Below are 10965 nucleotides of genomic sequence, written 5' to 3' on the forward strand. Positions count from 1 at the left end.
AAGCTTGGCATCGGAAACAGCAACCCACAGTGTTCCCTGTTGTCTGGTCGTTGTGAATCGCAGGGGGAGAGCTGGGAGGTTTTAAAAACGTGCCCACCTAAGCTCCAAACGTTCAGTAGATGCGGTACCGCCAGCGCATTCACTACGGCGCGGCCTTGCACAGCCAAGGCTTCACCGAGGCGCGCTGCTCCCGGCCGGCGCGGCCTGCGGGGCGGCCGGGGGCCCGGGGCTCAGCAGCCGGGCACGGCCCTGCCAGGCCGGAGTCCTGCCGCGCTCAGGCCTTCCCTGCCGGCCGCCCCACAGCCCCTGCCGCCAGGCCGCCCCGGAGGCCGGCTCCGACAGGGGGACCCCCGGCCCGAGGCCCGACCCTGCAGCCCGCGCTGTGAGCACCGAGCGCCGCCGCCGGGCGCGGGAGGCAGAACCGGGGCGCCCCCAGCCCCAGGCAGGGCCGCGCCCGCCGCCGCTCCGCGCTGGGGGGCCGTGCCCCGCCAGCGCCTGCCCGGGGCTGCGCCGGCCCGCCCTGCCGCGTCGCCCCACAGCAGCGGCGGCCGCGGAAAGTACTTCCCTGGTGACGGCGGCGCCGCGACCCGGAAGCGCAGGTTGGCGCGGAGGGATCTGTGTGCCGCGCGTAGCACCGCCGTGGCCTTGCGCAGCGCGGCCGCGGGACAGCGGCGCTCGGCCCGGCCCGGCCCGGACTGAACCGGACTGGACTGGACTGGACTGGACTGCACCGGACTGCACCGCCGCGGCGCCGCCATGTTCAAGAACACCTTCCAGAGCGGGTTCCTCTCGATCCTGTACAGCATCGGCAGCAAGCCGCTCCAGATCTGGGACAAAAAGGTGAGGCGGCGCCTCCCGGGGCTGCGCGGGGCGTGAGGTGAGGTGAGGTGAGGCGAGGTGAGGTGAGGTGAGGTGAGGCCAGGCCGCGGCCGGCACCGCGGGGATGCTCTGGGCAGGCCGCCGGGGCCAGAGCTGCCCGCACCGGGTTACCGGGACCCCCCCGGATTTGTTTGGGTTTTTTTTTTGAGGAAAACATGTTATTATACAGGTGTCTTCTCCCTTGCCGAGCAGAAGAGCTCCGCCGGCGGCGCGGCCAGCCCGTTGTCAGGCGCTGCAGCGCCGCAAGAGGCTACAAAAACCGTTGGACGCTGGAAATAAGCAGCAGAAAACAACGTGACCCTTCGACGCATAAGGCAGCTCTGCCGTGGTGGCTGGGCGTAACTGAGATGGGGGTCTTTTCTCGTGTGTGACCTATTTTTTAGACAGACTAGCTAAAGGTATTTAAAGGTAGGCAGCACGGTGGCTTTTAGGGTGTCCAGGAAGTCATGAGTTTTTCATCTGTTTGTTTTTCTTCTCTGTGGTTTCTAGAGTGGTTCTGTTGAGGGTCCTCTGCCCTCCCCCAGGTACCTTGCCGCAGGGAGCCCGTATCAGGAAGTCTGGAGGCGTTGGGATCTGCTGCTTCCTCCCCTCCGCAAACCATCCGTGGTTCTGTTGCTACCTGAAGGTGTTTCTGCACAACGCTTGTTACGCTCTTGAGAGTAGGCGTTCCTCTCGGAGGTTGCAACGTGTATTCATTTGCTTGTGCTTGAAGCTAACCTGAATTTCTTGTGGTTTCAGCAGGAATGAAAGCCTTTGAGGCAGCTCAGCGGGCAGCAGTAGTGTTTGACCACAATGGGTTTGCGTGAGCATTTGTGACAGGCAACACAGAACTGTCCTGTTTCCCATCAGTGGGGGGCCCATGCAACTCTGCAAGAAGTGGGTTGCCTTGAATAGCCTGGCCGTGTGCGTGTGCCTACTTTCGGGCTTTTGCACAAGTATTCATGACTTTAGAAAAGGATTGGCAGCTTATTTGGATGGTGTGAGGATGGGATACGTTAAAGACCCTTAGACAAAGGGATGCAGCATGCCTCCAGACTGGATAAAGCCATGAGTAATGTGGGCTGACCCTGCTTAGAGGTGGAGGTTGGACTGGAGACTTCCCAGTGTGAATCGTCCTGGCAGGGTGATACTGCTGCAATCATGCTGCATGTGGGGTAGCCAGCAGGAGCTCTGCTTGCGTGGTGGACATAAGCAGTGGTCCATTTGGGTGCAGTTGTTGCCGGATTGGCCCGAAAAGACTGACAAAAAATTGCCACTGCTGTTGCCAAGATCAGGAGCTGGGTGTGCAGGCTGTTTCCATCGCTTGCTGCAGGACTTGCGTGTGGCTGAGCTCCTCTGGCAGCAGCAGCAGCCCTGTGCGTGGGTGCTCTTCCTTGCTTAGAGGTCTGTCCTGAGGAAGCGTGGCCAGCTTGGGCGAGCCTGTTGCAAGGATTGCCCTGCTCACAAAGGTGTGCAACCAGAGTGGGGTTTCTGACTTCTTTGCCTGTGGATATCAGCATGGCTCGCTCTTTCACCTGGCTTTTCCGTTTAAAAGGAGTTGGGGCAGTGGGTTCGTAATAGCTTTGGCATTTCTGATCTGACGCCCTTGGTGTGTTCGCAGCACTGGAAGGTGAAGGGCGGCATCTTGCTGTCTTGGAGCTGAGGAGTCCCTTGGGTCTTTACTCCACCACGCATGGGTGTCATCTCACTTGCTCAGCACCTTCAGAAAATCCTGCTGATGCTGCTGACTCGCGCGTTGGGCAGTGTGAAGACTGAGTGAACTTAGTGTGGGGAAGTGCCACTGATGGTCTGGGTGCTGATGGCCTGCTGCAAGTCGGGAGCTGGCTGCTAAGTTGCTAACAAAGCCTCTCTGACTTGGTGCAAGAACCTGCCAGGCCAGCTGCAGAGAGCCAGGCTGGCAGCTGGCTTGGGCAGCACCTTCATGGTATGAGTCAAAGTCCAGAAACGGTAAGGGGTTTTCCCCCTGGGTTTATTTCTTGGAAAATACTGATCTGTCCAAATGCAGACATCCCAGGAATGGTCCAGCTCTGGCATCACTAGAGGAGAGGGTTATGGTTGGGGTTTCTGGAAGTTGGGAAAGCAACCAGAACTTTGCAGGAAGTGATTGCTGCCCTCTTCAGGGCTGCATGAAACGCACCTGTTGTTTTGGTCCGAACTGGAAACCAAGGGATCTGATGTTCTCCCGCGTCCTAGGTGAATGCCCTGGCTACTGGATTCACAGCTGTCCTAACATAGACTCTTATCTTTGCAAAAAGTACCAGCAGACAGTGATTTATTTGTTTTCAGCTCCTGGGGAAACTCAAGCTTTTCTGACATGGGGAAAACCGTATTTTGTTCAGCCCTAGTAGGATGTGTACTGCTTGCGCTGATGGAGACAGTGTGACATAGAGGCTTCTTCATTTGAAAAAGGTGTCGATAGAAATGGGCTGCTGGAAGCCTTTCCTTGTTGCGAGCATTTGTAAACCTCCCTCTGAGCGGTAGGATACAGTCGTTCCCTTCTCTGCCTTCTCCCTCAGGGGCTGTGGGTAGGCTCTGGGTAGGCCTTGGCAGCAAACCCAGCCAAGCCCAATCTGTCCTGGCCACCAGCATCCTGTTCCAGAGGACTCTGGCAGGACTGAAGTGTCCGGGCCTTGGGAAGAGGACGGTGACTGTCCCACCGTACCTGCAGGCAGAGGTTCCTCCTTCACTCTCATCTGCCTAGAGCCGGTAACTGCTGGGCTGTGCTGTCTTCTGCCTTCCAGCACTGCGTGTCTGGTTTGGAGACATGTTTGCCTTCCAGCGCTTTGTTGGTCAGAGTCATCTGTTTATTTCTGCAGCATCCTGCCACTACGGTCCCCCCAGCGATGCATGGGGACATACTGACCAGTCTTCAGGTCCTCTCTTGCAGCCCTTCTGACTTGTTAGTTCTGTCGCACAGCATCCTTGTCTGTGGTGCCCCAAATCTCCGCATCTCCAATACAGGCAGGCCATGCTGCTCACTCCTCCAATCTGTGTGTACCGAGTGCTACAGCAGAGCCAGGTAGCTCCTGCTTTTGCCTCTTGTTTTGCCCCTCCTCTCCCTTCTTGGAGGAGGGAGGTGGCAAAAAGGCCTCGTGCCTGTTCCGGATCCACCGCTGGCTGTGAGACTTGCTGGCCTGTGCTGAGGAGAAAGTGCACCCATGCCTCCAGTAGTCTGGGTGATGGCCAGTTTGCTGTTGCTGGCACAAGCCCGTCGCCTAACGACTGGTGGCTGGCAACGATGCGGGAGCGAGCCTCCAGAGGTCGGCCTCGGACCGTGGTGTCCCATCTGCCGGTGGGTGGGCGGGTGCCTGCGCCTGGGGGGGATTGCTTCTGGCTGCTGCTTTTCCTCTGGTCTTTGTTGCATTTGACTAGTGTTGCTAGCAGCAATGGCAGCCTGCAGAAACGCCTATGTTCGGACGCAACTGTCTGTGTAGCCGCGATTCCCTCCAAACCCTGAGGGATTTAAGGTTTGCATCTGCAAAAGCTTTTCTATTGTCTTTAGACAGCAAGTAACTTCACAGTTATCCTGATTCAGAGACTATTAGGCTTTTGAAGAACTTTTATTTTCTTAAGAGGGCTGTTACCCTTTTTTGCTAGCTTCAAAAATCCACCTTCTTAGCCTTAAGATAGCCAGAAAATATTGGCCAAGTAGAAATGTGGAGTGTTTTGTTCAGATTCCTAAAATTTTCTGAAATCTTATCCTTCTGAGCTTCCATGAGGTAAGGCAAAGCCCCTGAAGACCGAGCTCTTGCTGAGCAGCCACTGTGAGCACAGCAGGACCATCCCTCCCACCCTGTGCCGCACAGAGCTGGCAGCTGTGCCTGGTAGAGCTGGAGGTCACCTCTTGGTCTGTGCGAGCTCCTTGCGAAGGGGCCCTCGGAGGTGGCGGGGGAAGAAATGTGCTCCTCTGGCTGTGACCCAAACATGTCCTCTGTCAGGGGGGTGGTCCCCAAGGCAGGCAGGAGGGGAGCTCAGCCTCTGACACGGAGCCGGGCTCTGCAGCAAGCCGAGGGGCCAAGCTGGGGCTTTGGCACCACAGAGTCCTGGAGGGCAGCGCTTTGAGCCCCCACTGGCAGCGAGTGCTTCTGGTGCCGTTCAGCCTTCTCTTACAAAATGGTGAGGCTGCTTGGCCGCCTGATCCAGCCGACACTGGATGGTGTCTGTGTGTCTGCTCTGCCCGCGCTGGCTGCAGGCACGTGCAGGCAGGCTGGCTTTTGTGCAGAAGGGCGCCTGCGTGACCTGGCCACCGTCTCCCTGCAGCCGGGCGGTAGTGCAGCTTGTGAAAACTTACACTGAGCTACGTAGGCCTGGGAGGAAGGGTTCTGCTGCAGTCTGGCCCTGGAATGAGCTTTGAGCGTTAGTTGCTAAACCTGTAAATCATTTTGTAGCTCATGACCGGAACCGTCCCATTAGAAGCTTAATGTATCCTATACGTTAGCAGTGGTGATAGGTGCCAAAGAAGTTAATTCGTGGAGCTGGAAGGAGCGTTGCAATCTGCTGATCTAGCATTGGGGAAGAGCAGAGGGGTTAATTAGCAAAAGTGTCTTAAATGGAGATAAATTTGTTGGGAAGTGAGCTGCTTCCTTTAAAAAAAAAAAATCCTCAGACCCTGGGATTCAGCCATATTGCTTCTAGAGAAAAATGAATGGTGTTGGCTTCTGGTTCTGGCCCTGAGCTCCATGGGGAGCTGGCTGCATCTGAGTAGCCAAATCCCTGTGACCCTCGGCAGAGGAGATGCTGGCTCTGTGCTTGCATGTGGTGTAATTATGAAGAATTTTAACCAAGCTGTCATCCGGTCCTGCTCTTCCACAGACGCAGTCAGGCATATCCGGCAGTAGAGACTAAGACCCCTTGGTGACCAGTGGCTGGCTGGTGGCATCTTTTGCTTGGCCCTGTATAGCTCATACTTGTTTCTGCCCCTTATCCCACGCTAGGCTGGTCTTGCTCTGACACTTGTATGGTTGTTTGGACCTCTAACATGAGGCTCGAGTGATTGTGTTTGCTGTAGTGTGTTTTGATAGGTCAAAGTCTTGCACTCGGTTTCCATGCAGCATGCTGGGTCACGAACTCTTGTTTTGGAGTCCTGGCACGCTGGGGCAGTGATCAAAGCCTTGGGAACAGCAATGTCCAGGACAATGGGAGCCAAGTGAACATAGATGTGCCCTCCTGGGATCTTCCCCTGCCTGCCCCCTCAGTAGAGCTGTGGGTGCCTCTACAAGTAACATCTGTCCTGTGTGCCCCACTTTTCTTCCAGGTGCGCAATGGCCATATCAAGCGAATCACTGACAATGACATTCAGTCGCTGGTGCTGGAGATCGAAGGAACTAATGTCAGGTAGGAGAAGGCATGTTCTTCTGCCCTAGTGCGCTCTGGGGGCTTGGCCCTGGAGCAGCGTGAAAGGTGTTGGTGCCCAGCAGATGTCTCCTCTAGACTCTACTACAATCTCTTTGTCAGTAAATTGAAGAACGTGATCTGGGGTCAGATCACTGATACCCCTCTCTGGCACTGTACTGTGCCTTTCCCTGGAAGTGCTTGTAGGGCGCTCTGTAATCCTTGCTGAGGCTAAAGTATAAAAATTAAGTCCCTTTATTTTTCCATCATGTGGGCAAAGAAAGCTGTATTTGATACCTGGTCCCTAGTCAGTGCCGCTGACTACTAAGAAAGCAGCACTGCCTCCTGCACCTTGTATTGTCTTAGGCCTGGCCTGCTCTGCTGTTCTCCCAACAGCAGGAAGATCAAAGGGAGATTTATGAGGGGAGTTGCTTAAGGTGCTTCACTTGGCAACCTTGTCTCCATCGCCCAGGAAGAGAGATGCCAGCTCCATGAGTGGGTTCCCAGTCTCCAGGGCTTCTCCAGGGGTGTTTCAGAGCAGGGAGCTCCTTGTAAGGGCCGCAGAGACTCCTCTCCTGCAGGCAGGCTGAGCCAAGGCTTTGCTTCCTCCCAACATGTGTTGATACAGAACTTGCCAGGCGTGACGTGTGCTTTTAGGGTTCGTGACCTCTGCTGTGCTCTGGAGGGCCCTACCTGTTCAGTCAAGGGTAGGAGGAGGTTGTCTTAAGAAACAGTGCTGACATGACCTTGAAATGGGGGAGGTGAAGCTGTCCAGGAAGGTGTTTCACGCCCTGTGTGAGAAAAGTGACATTTGGAATGCATTCTGTGGCCCTTTTATCTTGTTCCCCCTGCAGCTACCTCTGAAACTGTCCCTCCTATTACAGGAGGCCCTGGTTGTTGCTAGGATCTTGCAGTCACAGCTGTCTTTTTCTGCCTGTCCTGCAAGACTGCATTAGGTCAAGGGAGAGACTTGGGACTCAGGCTGTGCACTTTGTGCTATGTGAGACGCTAATGTGTTTTTTGTCCCGCTCAGTACCACATACATCACGTGCCCTGCTGACCCCAAGAAGACCCTGGGCATCAAACTACATTTCCTAGTGATGATCGTCAAGAACCTGAAGAAATACTTCACTTTTGAAGTGCAGGTGAGGAGCACTTATGCAGCGAAGGAGGCCCGCCAGGGCCAGTGAGGAGAAGGAGCCAGGGAGCCTGCAGTCTTAGGCTGGGCTTTCCCCAAAACAGTTTTGCTTTCTTGGCCGTGTGATGTGTCAGCTCTTCTGCTATGGGGGCATCGGTCAGGTCACAAGCACATTGTTGCTATTCCTGAAAATGGGTCTGTTTCCTGTGTTAAAGATACTTCTGCTGTGAAATGGAGGGATGGGACTAGGAGAGCCCTCTCTCAGAGTTGGGTAGAACCTGAGTCTAGAGCAGCTGCTGTCCTGGGGAGCTGGGGCCCCCTAATGCCTGGGGTCAGCACCCTGCCTTCCTTGCCCCAGGTGCTGGATGATAAGAACATACGCCGGCGTTTCCGGGCAAGTAACTACCAGAGCACAACTCGGGTGAAGCCCTTCATCTGTACCATGCCCATGCGGCTGGATGATGGCTGGAACCAAATCCAGTTCAACCTGTCGGACTTCACGCGCCGAGCTTACGGGACAAATTACATCGAGACCCTGAGAGTTCAGGTGAGAGGGAGGCATGTCCTGCCCACAGAAACTGATGGTTGGTAGCCTTCCTGCTGGCTGGGACAGCCTTGCTGTAGATTGGGAATCTGGATTTAGCCCGGGCTGGTTCCTCTGCCAGTCCTGCTCTTTGCAGAGCACTGCGGGAGGGGAGCAAAGGCCTGACTGAGGCAGTCTTGGTGTCCTTCACTTCACTGGACTGGACTGGGACGTAGGAGCCCATTTCCATCTTGTTTCTCTTGCTGGCTGTCAGTTAGGGTAAGAGTTGCTGTCCACCTGACGTTCCCTGTGGCATGCCGTGCATCCTGCTGGGTGGAGGGCTGCTGGGAATTAGCTGTGTGCTGCCTTGCTGTTCAGGCATGCCAGACAGCAGCTGGCCAGGTAGGAGCCTTGCTGGTAAGGACCCAGGGTGTTAGGGTCCCTATCTCCCATCAGGCTTGTTTCCTAGTGCGGGTGGAGTGACCCTGCCTTCACTGAGTGCCTTGGGCCAGAGCTCACGCGGCGTTTGTTTCTGCTGAAGTTGTGAAACTTGTTCCACGTGCTAGGGATTCGTGTTCACTGTGCCCAGCATTATTTTGAGGAATGCCTGTGTGCGGAGCATGCCTTCGTATGGTGGGGCTGCTGCAGCTCCTAGTGGGGTTGCCCTGAGAGATACAGACAGTCAACTGGGAAATGTCTGCCTTCTCACATAGCCGTGAGGGGGACTGGGGCGACTTCTTTGCTGCCAGCTGATAGTGGAGGCAGCTCAGACCAGACAGTCTCATTCCTGACCTCAGGGAGGCCCCTCAGAGGGAGTGTTGAAAATGCGGCAAGCTGAGGCTGAGTGTGGTGGCAGTTGCTGATACCAGTGGAGAAGCAGAGGTGGGTTCACAGCAAGGAACCCTCTAAGCAAAGGCAGATGCCAGTTTGCAGAGATGCCAGAGCTTGGCCAAATCTCTTGAGCCAGGTTGCATCACTGGAGAGAGCATCTAATGGAAGCAGAGGGGACAGGCCACTTTCTTCTCATGCCCTGCCAGATTCAGAGAGAAGCAGTGAGGTCTTTTCTCCAGCTGCTAAGCCAAGGAATCCATGCTGCTGCACGACAGCAAAGCTGGATGTGGAAAGAGCATAGGGAAGGTGAACTGACTCTTTGTTTTGACTCTCAGATCCATGCCAACTGTCGCATCCGACGGGTGTACTTCTCTGACCGGCTCTACTCTGAGGATGAGCTCCCAGCTGAGTTCAAACTCTACCTGCCTGTCCAGAACAAGGCCAAGGTGAGCTAGCTGTGGGCGAGGAGGGTGGGAGCAGCCGCTGGGTCAGGCCAGCCATCCTCTTCCTCCTCCTGCTGCCTTCACAATGCAGAGTGTCTTCTAGCAGCAGAGCTCTGGCCAGCTTTGGCTGTCAGCCAGGGAGCACCTCAGTGTTGTCAGGGTGAGCAGTCTGGTAGGGGTGCCTTGCTGAGTGGCTTTCCTGCTACAACATGTGGAAGTTGTCATTCCCATCTAGGAGCAGGGTGAGCTGTGCACCTGCTCCCCACGTCCTCCCTGTTGGTGTTGAAGGACTCTGGACAGGGTGGCAGGCTCCCAGCATCTCTCTGGAGCTTTCTTTCACCCATGACTCAGCACAGCGCCCTTGCTCTTCAGAGCTAGTGGCAGCTCCACGCTTGTCTTGCAGGAGAGATGCTGTTTGTATCCCTCTAGCCCAAATGTACTGCCCTCTGATCTCTTCCCTGCCCAGTGCAGGTGGTGGTGCTGTGCGGTGGGAAGGGCACAAGCGAGGTTGTGGCTGCCCAGCTGGAGGATGTGCCAAGGTCTGCTCTTAATGGTGATGGGAGAGGAGTCCCTGGCATATTGGCAGCAGTCTGGAGGCTTGCAAGGAGGCACTTTCTTTGCCAGGGCCAGCCTGGCCCAGTGCGGATGCCGCTCTTAAGCAGAGAAGATTCCTGGGCAAGATTTCAAGGAGCTGAGGGAGGGTGTTGGGTGCTGATCCTAGTGGGAGGTGGAAGGCAGTGTTGACAGTAGGCAATACCTCTGGGGAGCCTGTCGCTGCCTTCTGGGCTGTAGCAGCCTCCCGGGGGTGTCTGGGGAACGCTTGGAGCCCTGCCGGTACAGTTGTCTTGGTGCTGCCGAGTCTAATAAGTGTGTCCTTTCTTCTCCCTGCTCTGTCCAGCAATAACTCCGCGTTGGGAAGAGATGCAAGAAATGTTTGGGGTCGGGTGGAAGAGAAGGCCCTGCTGAGACCAAGTTTTAGATCAGCTCACCTTGCCTAGGGTAACTTTGATTCATCTGGGATCCTTTTTCTGGACGGGACACAATGAACCGTGTAACAGGTCTGGGACTACGTTGTTGGTGTGTGAGTTGCACAGAATCAGAGTTTTCCTAGCTGTTCGTAAAGTGTTGAGCCTGAACACTGCAAGTGGCCTGGTACCCATCTTGTGTTTGCACAGAGAGGTTTTCTTTTTTGTTTCCTTATTTTCCATCTTGCTTTCTGCGTCAAAGGTAAAGCTTCCCTTTGGAATCTCGACCACTGAAGGACAGCGAGTGCGTGGGCTGCAGCACCTGGAAGCAAGGGGGGGGGGGCCCTCCCCGGCTTGGACCAGGGAGCACGTGTGCTCAGACCGAGCTGGAGCAGCTGGCACTCACCATGTGGTGCAAGCCAGGGCTGGGACATCCCTCGGCTCCGGGGGCTGGGACATCCTCAGCTCCGGTAGCTCTGCCTGGGCAGGTGGCAGCAGCTGGCAGGGGAAGCAGGCGACACAGACAGCAGGGGTTTCCTGGAAAGCTTGCTGTCTTGTTTGCTCTGCTGCTGGGGCAGAATCGGCCTGGGTGAGAGTCCAGCCCAGAGGAGTGGCGGGACACTGGTACGGGCTTCTGTCCCTGCCTGTGACTGTCCCCTTGCGCTTTGTCTCCTTCCTCTCAAGCGGATCCTGACATAAAGCACAGATCTCTGATCACAGAGGTGATACGCAGGAATCAAAAAACATCTGGGCCAAACTCTCTGCTCCTTGACCTGTGTCTCCCATTCTGCATCTTCCCGGATGTCCTGGGCCAAATGTTGTCATCTTTGTAGAGGGATTATACCTCCAGTGCTG

The 10965-nt window shown here is 55.8% G+C and overlaps 1 protein-coding gene across 2 annotated transcripts; it reads left to right on the forward strand.

Moving 5' to 3' along the window:
- Nucleotides 1-631: 631 nt before the first annotated feature.
- CFAP20 (cilia and flagella associated protein 20) lies at nt 632-10297 on the forward strand. 2 transcript variants are annotated; one of them, XM_037408886.1, is made up of 6 exons: nt 632-840; nt 6134-6213; nt 7244-7355; nt 7707-7895; nt 9038-9148; nt 10044-10297. In XM_037408886.1, exons 1-6 carry the CDS (start codon nt 757-759, stop codon nt 10047-10049), a joined length of 582 nt encoding a protein of 193 aa, XP_037264783.1. In that variant the 5' UTR covers nt 632-756; the 3' UTR covers nt 10050-10297. The 2 variants fall into 2 exon arrangements, with proteins under 2 accessions (XP_037264783.1, XP_037264781.1); XM_037408884.1 differs by lacking the exon at nt 10044-10297 and having other exon boundaries at nt 9038-9157.
- Nucleotides 10298-10965: the final 668 nt, after the last annotated feature.

This window comes from Falco rusticolus, chromosome 15 (assembly GCF_015220075.1).
Source record: "Falco rusticolus isolate bFalRus1 chromosome 15, bFalRus1.pri, whole genome shotgun sequence".
Lineage (NCBI taxonomy): Eukaryota > Metazoa > Chordata > Aves > Falconiformes > Falconidae > Falco > Falco rusticolus.